Genomic DNA, 16,985 nt, shown 5'->3' with positions numbered 1-16,985 from the left:
TGATTGGCCCCTCCTCTGTCTCAGCATGACCTCCGGTGACCTGTGAACTGTGCTGACCCCAGACATAAAGAGAAAGGCCGGGCACAGACCTATAGGGAAAGCTTTTAGGAGGTGACAGCACTCAGAGAGAGGCCAGGGACTGATTTACTTGCTCGCATATATGACAGACATACACACACACACACACGAGTTACAGACACACAGACAGTCAGGAAATTGACACAGAGACACACATGGGATACCACCTTTCAAGCAGATGCACAAAACACAAGCATGGCGCAGTAAATTAAAGCCCACTGCTTGAACAAACCAGAAAAGGTGTCTTTTTTTTTCCCTTTACCACTTCCTCCTCTCCTGCAGCCACCCCTTCACCATCGCCGCCCCTGCACTCCTGACCTGAAAGTGAACTCTAGTGGAGAGCTGGAGGTCAAACGGGACATAAGTGTCCGAGTGACCAACATTCACCTCCCATAATTTAGCAAAGGCTTAACAGCCGGCGCTGCAGAATCACATATGTCTCAAAAAAACCTCCCCACTTCCATCTCTACAGGTCATAATTACTCAGTCTAGCCAATCTAGCAGGAAGCCATACGTTATCTGAATCGTCCAGCGTCTCTCATCGTCTCCTAACGCACACCCCCGTCTCATACATCTGTCCGCAAAGCACTCCCGGCATTAAACCCATATGCACAGCTCTCGCACATGTGCTCACACAAAAAACAGTTATCTATCATCAGTGTTTGTGTATATCTGAGATCTGTATCGGCTCCCCCCCGATCTCCAGTCATCACTGTGGCTCCTTAATTACACCCTTCATTAACTCACAACAGCTCGGTGCATGTGTGTAACTGCCTGTGTGCATGCAAGAGGGGGAGAAACAAAGATTGTCAGAACGCGTGTGTGCATGCGAGAGAGGAGAAAGGGAAGCACTGAGGAAAAAATAGAACATGACAAATGGGAGTGGGGATCGAAGCTCCAAACCAATTTCGAAAACTGCCTTTTTCTCAACCAATGTTCCCTTTAAACCCTTTGGGAAGGGAAACCGCCACTACAATCTGCCTCTCACTTTCTATTTGCACGTAAGAGTGAGTTAAGTGTAAGAGAGAGAAAAATACAGACAGAAAGAGGAAGAGGAAAAAACCCTCAGTGGTTGGTTTAGCCGACTGACGAGTGGCACTCCTCAGAGGAAACGGCACCTTTTTGTCACCATCACTTTCTCTTTAGTCTCCCTCCTTTCTTTTCCCTGTGCTACTCTTGCCGTCATCACCAGCCACCACTGCCGTAGCTGCTGGAAGCACCAGAAGCGATTAATTGATGGCGAGAGAAAAGGAGGAGACAGAAACGGGTGAGAACAGAGGAGAGAAGAGGGGGAGTGATGAGGCCTGAAAGTGTGTCTGCAAAAAAAAGGGGGGGGGGAGATGAGAGACGTAAAGAAAAGGCAAGAACTGAGGACACCTGGTTCTCGTCAGAGCACCCTCCACCCTCCACCCAGCCACACACACACACACACACACACACACACACACACACACACACACACACACTTTGAGGTTTGTTAGGATTTATCCTGCTTACATTTCTCTTCTGCTATGCATCATTTCATGTCTACAGCCGTGCCCGGCACCTCTACAAAGTGCCATACACTCTCTCTCTCTCTCTCTCTCTTGCTGCACTCTCACTTTTCCACCTCTCCTTCCTCTCCCCCCTTTAACTCCATTCTTTGTTTCCCCACTGCTCTCTCCTTCCCCTCCCTCCGTGCTCTCTCCCCCCGATGATGGGGCAGAACTGGTCTTCGCCCCCTCTTCCCTTTCTTCTCTCGATGTCTTCCCTCTCTCCTGCTCTGTTCTTTCTGGGGAGGCAGACAGGCCACATTCCACAGGGAGGCCCAGGCGCCCTTTTCTGACACGTCTCAACGTTATACACCTCCCTCGCCCCCCTATACCTCCTCTCCAGCCCTCCAATGCCATCCTCCCCCAATATACAGCCTCTTTACCCCTCCTTTTACCTACATTCCCTCTGGCTATATGTTCCATCTCCTCGACTCACTCCATCCGCTCACGCACTCCCTCAACCCCATTATGACCATCTACCTCTATCTGCATTCATCTATCTATCTATCTATCTATCTATCTATCTATCTATCTATCTATCTATCTATCTATCTATCTATCTATCTATCTATCTATCTATCTATCTATCTATCTATCTATCTATCTATCTATCTATCTATCTATCTATGATAAAATAAAAAATTTACAAAGAGAAGTACAGTGATGGAAAAGGATTGAGCAAAAGATGGAGACACCTGGAGAGAGAGAGTAAGAGAGAGAGAGAGGCCGGTGGAGGGCTCTGACGGCTGGAGATGGCTGTGATTTCTCCAAGGTTCCCCAGGGGGCTGAGGAAAAGACGGCTTTGTGTTCTGACAACAGGCCGGTGTCAGGAGTTCTGTGTGTGTCTGTGCGTGTATGTCGGTGTGTCTTTTCTGCTCCAGTGCACACTGGCATGGTGTTTAAGCACCAACACTAGTCTGCACTGCACCTTCAGGTGAGAGACTCAAGCGTGGAGGAGAAGGGAACAAGAGGAGGAGGAGAAGAGAGAAGAGTTTCAGGTTGAAGCAAGAAAGCAGGTTTTTATACAATGTTGTCAGGTAACAAGTGTCAGTATAGGGGCTGTCAGTATCAGACGATATTGATTTTAGGAGTGGTGGGCTGACAATACAGTCTCTTTATGGCTGTACCACACACAAACTTAATTAAATCTAGAAGTTTGATTGATCCGGGGATGAGAACGTAAAATACCCTTATGGACCAAGGAAGTAAACAAAAGATATAAAACTAAATAATCAGTGAGAATAAAAGGATAAACATTGTTGGGGGACAGTTTGTGTTTCCAAAGCAGATGTGATTTTAAAAATATATCGGTAAAAATAGATTAATAATATAAAATCGGATTCTGGACATTCTTTTATGTTTAAATTTATAAGACAAACTGCAGAAATAACAACTCTTCCCTAGGTCTTGAAGATAGATGACTGAGATAAAAGATATCCCTAAAAATAAAAATATCAGCTGGTTGTGGTATCAGCTCACTGGCACAGAATCCCATCTCATTTTTTTTTAAGTATTCAATTACAGGGGAATTGGTCTCAGGATCCAATCAAAGCGGACAGGTAACATTAGATCCCGCCTTCTGCAGCAGCAGATCTCACAGCTTAAGAAAAATCACCGACATAATAATGTAGTAGACCTTTGTATCAGGTAATAAGTTTATCTCAGCAGCTTTTACTTCAGTACATTTTTGAGAACGTCCTCCATGACTTGAAATCAAGCCCACTTGAGACACCTTTACCGATGGTTGTGCAATATTGCCTGAACTGCAAATTGTTCAAATAGGAGGCAGAAATAACCAGATAAATATCCATAGTACAGTTGCCTCCTGACAACTCAAATCTGTTCAATCTGTGCAATTTGGGCAGAACATAAAGCTATAAATAGGGAATTACTACAATAAAAGACTGTGTATGTACTTCTATATGTGTGGATGTTTTTGTGAGGTGGGGCTAGGATCTGGAGGAAAGGTTGTGCTAGTCTTTCATGGTCCACAGCGGATAGAAGGAAAAAGAAGTACAGTGAGAGAGAGGAAGAGAAAAATGGATGGAGAGAGGGAGGTATGTTTGTGGTTGGTAACCCGCTCAAGAGAGGAAATACCAGTGTGTGCACACACACACACACACACACACACACACACACACACACACACACACACACACAGACACACATATACACAGGTGCAAAAACATAGAGAGCAGAGACGCGTCCGAGAGAATAAAGACCTGCTTTGTATGAGCTACAGGTTTTGGTGTTTATATGTGTGTGCGTTTGTGCACGGTGTGTGTGTGTGTGTGTGTGTGTGTGGGTTCTCGGCTGAAGGTTGCTGAGAAAGCAGGGTGAGGATGCAGTCAGGAGAAGGAGGGGGGAGAGCAGGACAGGAGTGAAGGGCCTTGAGTGTTCTTCATTCACCTAAAGCTCCATCATTATAATTAGGGGGGAATTATTTTAGCAGCAGGGAGGAAACCCTGATTCTATTTTCCCCTCTGGGTTTCCTCAACTAGAAACTCAGCTGGTGTTGGAGAGCCCAGAACTCACATTGACCCTCTGTGATCGGCACACAGTACAAAAAGAGAGAAAGTGACTTATTTGCCCCGGTTCGTAAACCCCCCAAAATGTCTTTATTATTAATATCATCAGTTGCAGCAAATGCCACATCGGTGACTAAAACAACATGAATCAACATGTGTGTTTCCATCATCAGATGACAACACTCTGCAAACATTCCTGTGCAGTTATGGACAAATGACTAATGGACGGACCTCTGGCTGAAAAAAAATATTTAAAATGCTGTATGTGTGTGTGTGTGTGTGTGTGCGGTGTGTATGTCTGTGTGTGTGTGTGTGTGTGTGTATTATGTGCAAAAGGCTAAGTCCTTCAGGGAGCAATCAGAAGAGCTCAGTGGATTTTTGGGGGGAATGAGAAATAAAAATGTAGAATTTCATCCAAGACGTTCCGGGAAGTTTGGAAATTCCATTTGACACAGTGGCCAGTGCGTGTGTGTGTGTGTGTATGTCTGTGTGTGAAGGGGTTGAAGTTTGTGTTTGACTTGGAACTGACTAACAGGATGCAAGATAAATATCATTGCTCTAGACACTACATGCTGAAGTGTCAAACACATACAAACACTACTTGTCTGATTCATCAAACGATAAAACAGAAAGAATTCTCTCCCACAACTGTGACACATGCACACACACACAAACACACACATGAGCGGCCAAAACTTCCTCACTTCCCCAAAAATGTCCTTACTCTGTGGGTTGTAGGCTAAAAATGCTACATACACACACTCACTCCAGGCGTATCTGAATCCTATGGTGTGTGTTTGTATACCGAGAATATTAAGTAAATGTATGCTCCCCACAACAGGGCCAAATGGCTTGTCTCACGGAGGCGGAGCTTAATCTGCAGGTACTTCTTCCATTTTTTTTCTTTGCTAGCAAAGTGTAACAATAAATCAGCAGGAACCACGTGTGTATAAATTATTATGGTGAACTTCCCAGTGGAATTAGTTGGCCCATTACGAACGGTGGATAATTAAAGCGCCTTCGAGCCAACCTGTCAGAGCTTTTCACCGTTTGCACATACGAGGCTGACACCTACCAGAGTGAGGCTGACTACATGCTGTCACATCTGTACATTATGTAATGGCCCGGTTTTGCTGCTCTAGACAATGTAAAGTACATAATGTGAAGCACATGAGTTGCACAAGTGGGAGTTGTTGCAAAACAGGTTTTAAAAAAGCACATACTGTATGTACAGTATGTAAACCTCACACATACTCACACACACACACACACACACACACACAAATCTTGTCATAGGACATATTTAGGGTGGGTTACGTAGATTTAAGTAGACTTATACTAACTTTAACCATTACCACTGCTTACCTAGCTCTAACCCTGAGCCATGTCACTGATTGGGACATTTTTCATTGGGGCAACCAGTACCCAAATAACTAGTCTTTATTCTGACCTTTGACACAAAATGTAGGCTGTGAAACACACACATACACAACCACACACACACACACCTGTTGTTGCTGCAGGTGCAGTAAGTCGACTGGACTGATCTCTCCGTTGGTGTCTCCATTGGATCCGCCCTCTCTACCTCCTCCTCCGTCTGATTGGCTGCTGAGGCTGCTGACTCCGTTCTGGTTGGACGGCGTTGTTCGAATTGTCTCAGAGGCTGATTCCACCATCATCACTGGCACCTGAGAACAGCAGAGGGGAAGGGGGGGTCAGTGGGAGGTGGTGGTGGATGGCGCAAAAACAACACAGCGATTGAACAAAAGTGACCTGGGCAGTTGGAGTAGAAAACCTTGCTCCGATCTGAGTGAACAAACAAGGCAGGAAACTAAAGTCAACACACGCTGAGAGAGAAGAGTGAATTGTGTGCGTTTGTGTACGTGTGTGCATGTGCCCTGTGAAAGGGACTCTTTAGACGTGAGGCACCTGCACACAAACATGCCCCAGCGGCCACAAAGCAACACCTGAGGCAGACGCTTTTTCCCCCCCTGCATGTAAATGTGTGTCTAGGAGCGTATCCATAGATTTGGATCAGACGTGCAGCAAATCTAAACTGACAAGGCAGTTAATACTCGGCTATATAGTTAAATAACACACACATTTCTCCAATAATCAGAGGTGGCATGTGCGCGCGCTGTGTGTGAGCCGTGAGCAGGTCGGTCTTTGAGAACAGATCTGTTTGATGCGTCTTCATAGGGCCTCTCTAATTAGAGCGTGTTCCCTCTGCAAAAACCTGACAAAACGAGCCGTTCCTGGATGTGTTGTTGTTTTTGAGAAACAACGCTGTGCAAACACACGGGCACATTTGCCATCGTTAGGAGTCGAAGCGTGGGAGAGGAGACACAGAGACACACACATCCGCGTGCAGAACACACATAAGGCAGCTAATACAAAACAAAACAAACCTTCATGCAAGCACGCAGGCTGTGAACTCCTAATGACAAGCTCAATCTCGTCTTTCTGCCTCATCCAGTTTTAGAAATTAACACACAGGGGCGCATAGTTTTAAAGGGGAAAGTTCCACTGCTTTTATTTCAGCAACCAAAGTGGGTACACAAAACGCCATCCATACACTCTACCCACCGTCTGTGTGCAACTGTGTGTGTGTGTGTCTGTGTGTGTGGATGTTTTTCAGAGGCGTACAACCCAGGTCTTCTGGGGAAACAATAAAAGGCATTTCATGGGAGAATCTTTTGGGAGAAACTTTTTCTTTTCCTCTGAGGAATCTCTGAATCTTCCGCTGTTGCCTCAACACAATGGAGATGAATAGCATTTTTTGGTGCCAATGCATTGTGAAAAAAAAATACATTTGAAAACTCCTACACCAATTTTTCTTTTTTCCAAAAAATGCCCGCTGCGGTTTTTTTCTAGAAAGACATATTGCTGTAAAAAATGTTACATGTAATTTTCCAATGTTTTGAGCAGCACAAGCCAAATTCTGATCACAATCATTTAGAGTAGCATCAGAAGTTTCAGAGGTCAATTTCTCAAGGCCTCCTGAAACAGAGGTTGCCACAGCTAAGGCATTAAAGCCCCACACTGGCTTCTGTGTGGATCTTGTAATGAGACAGATTTTGTCCACTGTGTTTTTTCATTTTGGTGGGCTAACACACTAGGTGCTAATGGACAGTTCAACGCTTTAAAAGCACATATCACACTGCAGTATGTTTCCTCCCCATTGACTCTCCCCTGTCCTGGCACCATCTGCCTGCGAAGTTGAGACCGAGAAGTAGAGCTGCATCGTCACATTTGAAGCTGTAGTCACTTAATCTCCAGCCTCACTTCTCTTCCCAACACTCCTTCCACTCCTTCCCTCTCCTCCCACCTTCATCCAGATCTCTCCTAGGTCAAACTGCTCCCTGAGGTAATATTATAAAGCAAGGCATCGTGCTGAGTGATCAACATATCCCTCTGCACAGGCCACTGACTTTGTACTGCAGTAGAAACTCCTCACATCATAACACGTCTCACTAAGCATGAATCACCGGCCCGCTATACGTAGCCCACTCTCTGAAGCTCTGAGCTGTAATGTACTGTACACCCATCTGCTTCTTACTCTTCCTCATTGACCTTATTAGCAATGAGGGGAGGAGAGATAAAGACGGACAGGAGACAGAGTTCGCAGGTGGACAAGGACCTAATGGGAAAGTGGGGAGTGTGTAAAGCCATGAGCGCATGCGCTCTCTTTCACACAGTCACACAGGCAATGTGGTATGCTCCTCTAAAGGGTGTGTACTTTGTCATATCCTGTAATGGGTGTATATAAGCTGGTGTAATGGAGGTCGGGGAAAAGGCAGGGGCATAAATCTACCCTGAAGTCTCTGATTAGGACTATAATACACATATACACAGTGCTTTAAGTTTAAGTGTTTCTGGTAGCTGCCTGTGCATGAGGCCTGCCTCAACCTGCCACTCACTCCTCCTGTGTGTCTTTTTCTCCCTCCCTCCATCTCTCTACAAGCTCAGACCCCCTCCAGCTGAACCCCTGACCTGAGAGAGTGTGGGGAGAGACATTCCCACTACCCCAAGGGGACCAGACGAGGGAGGGAGGAGGAGCGCAGATCAGAGAGATAAAGAATGTGTTTGGAGGAGCGGGAAATAAAAGACCTCCTTTGCCTTTTAATTGGGATGGAGAAGACAAGAAGGGAAATGGGACTCAACATGTTTCTGATAACTCGTGTGTGTGTGTGTGTGTGTGTGTGTGTGAGTGTGTGTGTGTAAGACGCTGACACCTGCCTTTGTACTGTAATGGATTAGCTCACAGCACATGCTAGGTGCATGTGTTTATGTGTGAGTCTGGTGTGATTGACGAGCGCAGCAGAGATGGGATGGCTCCTGTTTCGACACGTACGCTTGTTCAGATGTTCCCGAAAATATTGCACTAATAATAATTGCAATGCAACTCTCCCTCTGTTCCTTCCCACTGCTCCGGGTGTGTGGAGTTCAAACAGGCCGGGCCAAATGCCCAGTGAGCTGGCTCACTGCGGCTGACTCTCAGGCTTTGTTGGAGGGATTGGCTCTGTCAGATTCCTCCTGGTCACTGCTCGTCAGAACGGCAAAGCCAGACCAGGTTGACTTTCTGTGAATGGGTGTGTGTGTGTGTTTGTGTGTGCGAGCGGGAGTTGTGTACAGTGTGTATTTATGTGTGCATCTGTGTTTACAGCAGCTTAGTGAGATAATAAGTCTTTATCATGTTATGCCTCATGTGGGAATATTTCCAGCGGTCCCAGAACGCCTGTTCTGTTTCCTCCGCCTTGCATCAGCTCACAGGAACGCTGCTTATTAGGCAAAGAACTGAGGGAATAAGGGTGGGAGGGAAAGTGTGGGGAAGAGAGAGAGGGAGGGAGGGGGTTGAGGGAAAAAATTGTCTGTACTAGTATCTACACTCTATCATCTATCTACTTTCATCTGACTCTTGAATTATCAGTCTTTCACCTACTCTTGGCACGCTGTCTTTCCCCCCTCTGGTTATACCTGGTAACTAGTGGCAGCTTCAGCCCCGGGAAACATTAAAGTTTTCACCCTGAAATAGAATCCACATCGGTTATTTCTATAATCTTTGATGGTTCAATCAATATTTGTGAGCAAAGGAGACACCGTAACTGAGGCAGAAATCTGAGGAATTGGAGCTGTAGCCTGTTTGGTAATCAGGAAACAGAAGTTAGAGGAGCATCTGCTGACAATGAGAGGCAGCGTGGATTCATAACATATTGGGTTGAGCTGTTACACCGGGTTATGCTTTATTTCTTTTTTTTAATTGACACAAACTATGTCCTGGTTTGTGCCATTGTCTTCACAAAATGTCCTATTTACTGTCAGTGCAGCAGCTCCAGGTTCTGCCTCTTAAAAGCATCAAAAAACAGTCTTTCATTTCTGTGCTTTGACAGGGACACGAACGCTGACACACAAAGACAGATCATCATTTCGTAAACACTTACACACCCATATTCTCATACTCTCACAGTGAGAGCTGGCAAAGGCTCCTCCACTAAATAAACTGTGACACTGGCCCCGGGGGAATCTGCTTTAACCCCAAACCCCAGAACAAACCCAGCTATCAGCTCAGCTGGGCCTTCATGTCTCTATTAATCACTTCTTGGGATTTACAAGTGAGCGAGGCAAATGCAGGAACACTGAGCAGAGAGAAATGCAACTCGAGATAAATAAATAAGACACATCGAAGCAGCGAAGGAAAGAAAAGAAATAAGTTAACAGAGGTCGCATTATTAATCTGCAGCTGTGACTTGGAGAGACAAGGTGTTCTCGTATAATCATAGTTTCAGGGCAGAGTTTCCACCAAAGCCTGCGCCTCCTATATACATATATCCTGCCACTAAAGCGCCCTCCGCTTTATCTTTTCATGCAAGCAGATATTTAACTAATTAGGCTACCTTGTGCAAGCTGAGACATGTTGATTCAAAGAGCAGGATCACCATAAATGTGGTTAAAATAACGTCAGAAAGAAAGTGTGCGTCACTGCAATGCACAGCAAAACGTTTGATATTTCGATTTTCATGTTTTTTTTATTGAGATATACATTTTTACAAGGTTCCTTTGAAGATTTGAGATAGCATAATGTGATGAGTGAATTGCTGAGGAAAATTAATGATTGACATTTGACTTGAAGTTTTGGATTAAACATAAATGTATTTTTCCAAAAGTGATCGATAGGCTTAAATGTACATTAAGTACATACTAAAGTCTCATATTATAGTATATTAGTATTTTAGCCTATATATTTCAGAAGTCTTCTGTAACATCCTCTACTCTCCTGACTCCAAGAGAATGACAGAAGGCAAAATGAGAGGACGAGAGATAGGAGAGATCTGCGTGGCATTTCTGGGCTGACGTGCATTAGCTTCGGTAAAAGAGAATGAGGTCAGAGGGAAGCTGAAGAAAACACACACACATTCTCGCATAAGCAATCGCACACGCGCTACTGAAAACCAACTGCACAATTCTTTTTTCCATCACCTCCCCTGTCTACGTTTGGTTGTTTCCTCAGCGGCTGGCCACATGCAAACATGCTAGCCAGGCAGCAGGATAGACAAGCGCGGGGTGGCCGGGTCGTCCCTCACACAGAGCTAAAGCTAGCAGCTAACAGCAGCGCTCCAGGCTCTTCTGGCCGCCAGCCAGCGCTAACAGGTTGGCTAACAGCAAAGGGCTAATGCTAGATGTCTGCTGAGGCCCTGGCCCTGCTCCAGTGCTAACAGGTGAACTCCATTATCCCTCAGACAGATAATCAGATGTGGGCCAATATCTACTACTGGCTGGCTGCGCTCACTGGCTTCAAAGAGCCTCATCCACCCAGAGAGAGGGGCTAGCGGCGCAGGCCTGTAGCGCCGTGACCCTCAGTGTGCTGTGCAGCTGGCTAATGAAGACGCCAGTGCTGCTGTTGGGGAGGAAAGAGAAGATGAGAAGGGCTCAGAGTGCAAATGATAAGAAAGTCCTTCGCTGCATAAACACAGAAGTTCTTCTATCCTTTTACACTATTGTCTGTCACATGATGCTCAGTTTGTGTTTCAATGGGCGTTCACGTGTGTGTGTGTGTGTGTGTGTGTAGCCTCAGCACGTGCATGTGTGTTTTATTGGCTGTACAGTACATAGCCTACCATATAGGCTTTGTTCGCCCCTCCTCTCTAACCTGCATGCCCTTGTGCATGTGTGAATTGTGTGTCTGCTCGCCCAACTTCAGTTCTCTGAAGACAAAGTCCCTGTTTACACAACCCATAAAGATTAGCCTCCCTCGGTCAGGTGGGTTCTGGAGCCATAGGTAAACACACAGCACATTCCGCACCGATGAGATCGCTCCGTATGTGTGTATGACCGGGGCAAACATACACTCCTGCCTTCATCTCGACCCTTCCTTTAGAGTGCAGTAAGTGATTTACCAGCTTGCAGACTGCTGTCTGTTAGAAATACTGAAGACAGACACAAAGATATGCACACATACACACACGGCACACACAAATATTTGTAGAAGGAGCGGACTTCGTGCACACCTCATTTATCAGGGCCTAGAATCACGAGTTGTACATTCCTAAAGAGGTAAAGCGCACGCGTGTGCATGTGCGTGTTCACGTGTGCCAGTTGGAAATCATCCTGTGATCATGAGCATGAAAAAATACCCAGCTTCCCCTTCATCTCTCCTCCCCTGTCCTGAGAGGTAATGGAGGCTCAGGTCAGGCTATGACAGTCCACATGGCTAATACGCAGATTGTATTTAACATGGTGGAACAGAGGTGAAGAGGGGAGGTGGAGGAATGGAGGGCAAGAGGCAGAGGAGCACGGAAGAAAGCGATGTGCCTTTATTTGGATCTGAAACCAGCTAGAGCGCCCCGGAGCAATTAGCAGCTCTGTCCTACGAGAGCTCTTTATTAGAATGACCTTCACAGCGAGAGGGGAGGGACGGAGGAGGGTGAGAGACGGAGAGAAGACGAAGGAGAGAAATTTGGAGAGAGATGAAAGGGTGTCGGTGGGGAAATGGACAAACGACATGAAGGTGAAAAGATGACTAAACTGAGACTAATGTACACAGAGATTTAATTTCCGTATTAGCGCTAGAGCCGTGCTGATGGTGTATGAGGACGTTGATCTGTTTGACCCTCAGTGCAACATCCACCAAAAAAACTGGGTGAGAATTTAGAGATTTACCCACACGCCAAATTTCTGTTTTTAGTCTGTGAGGCATTTGTGTGTTCAGGTGCATGTGACCTTCCATTAGTACATGAACGCTCCGTCCTATTAACCACATAAAAATATTCTCCATTCCTAATGCCAATATCTTCCACCTTGGCCAAATAAATGACTAACTTCCTAACTTTAATTACATGGGACAATTTGTAATTGATTGCATGAAAAAGTCAAAAACTGTGAAAGGAGTTAAGTATATTTTCCCAAGAGGCAAATTTGTTGTAGTTTCCTTTGAGTGAGACATAATTTCATGTCTGATCAAAATTTGCATTACTAAGGAAGATGAAGTGAAAAGATTTATTAACACCTGAAAATGAGCAACAGAGTCTTAGAATAAAAAAGGGGGTCACAATGGATTTTAAAACTAGTGGTGTAATATATATAAATAAATAAATATCAAAGTGGACATGATATAATTTTATACATTGGCTTTCAAGTCGGGCACTTTGCATTTCCTAGTTAATTAATAGATTGGATCAGAGCAAGTTTAATCAAATATAATTGAATAAGTCCAAAGCAAAAAAAAAGGCCAGACTTTAAAGGAGACATGCGGAGAAAATGATAGCATGTCCACTTTTCAAATTAATTGAATTTTAGTACTTTTGAACTTGGTCCAAGCTGTTACAGAGGTAATTAATTCATACCCTATCCAAAAGTGCTAAAACAAGATGATATCCCTGAGCATTCAGTGTAGGAGTGTAGAGACACACACACACACAATTTTTTCTTTCAAAAAAAGCTAAATAAAAATCAACACTGTTACACCAGTGACAGTCTGTAATGTATTCCATGTAATTGTTAGTTTTCTTCTTTTTCTTCTAGTCTTCTTGCTCTGTTCTCCTCATACTTTTGTCTTACAGGCCACAACTAAAATATTAATAATTTCTCAGGCAGTTCTCATTGTATTAAAAAATGTCTGCTTTATAATTTATCAGAGAAAGAAAAATCTTTGTTATAGTGACAAGCATGCTAATTAATAGAAGTAGAAGGAACATTGAGAGAAGTCATACTAATTTGGAACATGCTAATATTAATAGAATAATTTATGGCACAGTATAAATAAATTAATAGAGTAATTCGTTTGAAAAAGGGATGCCTTCAATTCAATTTAGGAGAAAAGAGCAGAAAAAAATGTCTGCCTCCTGGACAAGGACATTAATAACAGTGCTCGATCACCAGAGAGAGAAAAAGGAAAGACAAACTAAACATGCAGGGTTCACTTTTAAAGTGCATCAATATTTCATTCACTTAATGAAAATTGGATGAGCAACACTTGTATTTCCTGCCTTGTTATTTTTATTTGCTGTTTAAGGAGTTTTTGACTGATAAATAAGAGTAGAATCTGCATATGGGCGGCTTACTTTTTAATTTTTTTAATGAGACGCCTCTTACCCTAAGCCACTGGCTTCATGTAAACTAACAGCTGTGTGAAATGCAGCGAGTGAGAGAGAGAGAGAGAGAGAGAGAGAGAGAGAGAGAGAGAGAGAGAGAGAGAGAGTAAAGAAGGCGGAGAGTGAGAGAGAGAGAAGTGGACTGGGTCATTACTATCCTTATTACTCCTCATTAAAATACACCCATCACAAAAGACATTCTGCTGTGTGTGTGTATGTGTCTATGTGTGTGTGTGTGTGGGTGTGTGTGTGTCTGTGTGTGTGTGTGTGTGTGTGTGTGTGTGTGTGTGTGTGTGTGTGTGTGTGTGTGTGTGTGTGTGTGTGTGTGTGTGTGAGCCTGCAAGGATACGCATGTGACAGAGCATGTACGTGCGCAAGCTTCTGCTGTTCCTGATGTGCACGTGTGTCCGTATGCAAAAGTGACAAAAAGAACAATATAATTGGAGAAATGTACGCAGTAATAATAGGTATTCAGAAAATGATAATTCATATTAAACAGGGTGCACAAAGTCAGCCTCATTTGCATGTTTTAGATTATATGCATTTCAAAAGTAATTTCCGCAGGGCATATGAATGACATTAATTCCCGGGCGGGTTCTGCTATAGACCTCAAACTATCAAACACTCAAACATTTAACAGATGAAAAAAAGAGGGAGCTGGTGCCTTGGCAAGGGGAGATTTCAAGGTTAAAGTATTTGAATGTGAATTTTTAAACTTCTGTCTTGGTTTGTTTAAAGTTGCTCCACAGCTAGACTAAGACTTCCATAATTTGGAGACTCCTTGAACCACAAATTTTTTTTCTTACTCAGCTCTATGTTTGCATATGGGTGTGTGTGTGTGTGTGTGTCTGTGTGTTATCCTGTACCAGTCCGAGAAAGATACCTCTCCTCCTAATCCACCACTGTTTCCTCAGCAATAAGCCCGAATCGGTCTGACTCACTTGTGAGTCATGTGGTCGTGTCACTCCAGAACCAGACTATAGCCCAGTCCAAGAGAGGAAAGGGAAAAAATATAGACAGAGCTCCAATAGACAACATGAACTGACCCTATAGCTGATGGAGGGGAAAGAAAAAGTGATGAAAAGGATGAGAAACAAGGATGTGGTGAGGGAGGGGTGCAGGGACAATAGGAGGAGCAGGGGGAGACGGAGAGGGAGACAGAGGGTTCCCTCTCCTCGTGTGTTCAAGCCGAGAGGAAGACCCCGGGGCAGGAAACAGGCTGAATGTGTGATTCCAGTGGAAAACTCTGGATGCCATGGACAGCATTCTTTTCTTATTAGGGAATCTGTTCTGCAGCCACAATATAGCGCCTGACTCATTACTGTGTGTGTGCGTCTATCAGACAGACCCACACACACATGCAGACCATCAAGATGTTCTCCACCTGTTATTCTCGCTAAGTTTTGGCCGATGCACAAAGTCATGGCTGCGGAGACGGGGAGGGGCGGACAGCCAGAAGAAAGCAGATACGAGAGGAAAGCTAGAGCGCCCAGCACGTCTGTGTCTTGTTTGTGGTTTGTCTTCATCTGTAAACAGAGCTGCTGCTGCGAGGATGTTAGCATGTCATTATCTCATTAAGAATTGATGGCTTCTGCACAGACGGTTCAAACTGTTTTGTTTGGGAGCATTCAGCGACTGATGTTGTACAAACACAACAACCGCAAAAACACATATATCCCACAGCGCGGCTGACACACACGAATTCAAGAAGATGCTCGTGCACTGTAAGACATGCACCCTCTCTTACTCCACAGCCTCCCTGCCAGTGGGCTCCAGAGGAAGCATCGATGGGCAGAAGAAGGGCCTCCATCCCTGCAGACCTCTCCCCTGACCAGCTCCTCTAGCTGCTGATGTATGAGCGCTGCCAATGATGTGGAAGAATTTGCGAAAGCAGACTTCAGACACTTAAGGAGGGAGTGAGGAGGATGGGAGAGTGTGTCAGGGGGCAGTCAAAATGGGCTAATTGGGGCCTGGGAAACATGTTTGTTTTCTCTCTTGTTCTTTTCTTCCCCCTTTCATTTTTTTTCCCAGCCAGTCACAGCAGATCTGTTCATCTGAGGAGGACGAGCGGAGAAAGCAAAGAGGATTAGATTGTGTAAGACACAGATGGTTGCGCGCGCACACATGCCCGTATGGATGCATGGAGACACCTCCGTGGACGGATTTGACGAATGCCACAAGGCAGCGGCGGGGGTGTGTGTGTGTATTGAACAAGATTTGTCCGTCTTAACCAAATGACCAACAGGGTGCTGGGCTCTCCACCGGTCCACTCTGCCCTGTCGATACACCGCTGCTCGCTCTATTCAGCAGCAAAGAGCTCTCCTACGGCTGCAGCTCCACACCGGATCAATGTTATGAGCAGTGCAGACAAACTGCTGCTAAACAGAGCGGCCCCTGCCTCGAGGGCCCGCCAGCGCCCAGGCTCCCCCAGGCTTGGATAGTTCCACTAATGGAGGTCTCCGGCAGGGCCCCCGAGGACTCCTAACCACCAAACAGGCCCCCAAGGACTAACCCCCCTGTTCTCTCCTCCGTTTCTCTCTGACATCCCCCTATCCCTCAATCATTTCCCCTTTCACATGGTGATATTGACCTGGTGCGTCTTTAATCAGGACCAGTGACATGTCCTTAAGCGTGCATTTGCATGTACTCACATCCATTCCAACATGGAGTCGACAACTGCTGCAAAAGTAAGAGACTGTAAAAGTCCAGCTCGACTGTATCAGGTGGTGAAAAAAAGAGAGAACAAAACCCCTCTCTTGAACCCCCCCCTCTGAACATTGCTGGGATCTCTCACCACATGACTCCTGACGATTCATTCTCCTCGCCCCTACATTTGTCCTCTTTAATAACAGTGAAAAAAGCAAGCGATGAAAAAAGAGCGATGGAAAGAACCTGCATATTTGTCATTTCCGATTGTTTACCTTTTTCACGGCAAATTGATTTTTACATCTCCTGTTACTGGAAGCTCTCTAGGCTCGACTGCCAGGCCTGTCTGGCTCTGGCCTCGGCTGCCAAGCCCGTCTTTGGGCTTTATGACCTGGCTCTGGGGAGGACTTTTAAGGCTTTCAACTCACAAGTCATTTCAGTGATACAATACTACTTTTGTCCTAACCACCTTTGTTGTTTTCTTTCTCTCTCCTTCGCCTGCCGCACTCTCTTTCTTTTTTCTCTCCTTTCATCTCTCACTCTCAAATCCTTTATCATCGGCTTGGGTGAGTCTCAAAAGCCTCTTTTCTTGTCCATACCTGTTTGTTTGCAGA

The 16,985-nt window shown here is 45.1% G+C and overlaps 1 protein-coding gene across 1 annotated transcript in view; it reads right to left on the bottom strand.

Moving 5' to 3' along the window:
• The window catches only part of foxp4 (forkhead box P4), a 55,414-nt gene extending 49,597 nt beyond the window's left edge, over nt 1-5,817 (bottom strand). Inside the window, exon 1 of the mRNA XM_061069246.1 lies at nt 5,647-5,817. Coding sequence (XP_060925229.1) covers nt 5,647-5,817 — 171 coding nt within the window. The remainder of the gene's footprint in view (nt 1-5,646) is intronic.
• Between the last annotated feature and the right edge of the window lie 11,168 nt (nt 5,818-16,985).

Source organism: Limanda limanda, chromosome 4 (assembly GCF_963576545.1).
Source record: "Limanda limanda chromosome 4, fLimLim1.1, whole genome shotgun sequence".
Taxonomy (NCBI): domain Eukaryota; kingdom Metazoa; phylum Chordata; class Actinopteri; order Pleuronectiformes; family Pleuronectidae; genus Limanda; species Limanda limanda.
Note: the sequence above shows the minus strand (reverse complement) of the source record. Positions and strands in the feature narration are given on the sequence as shown.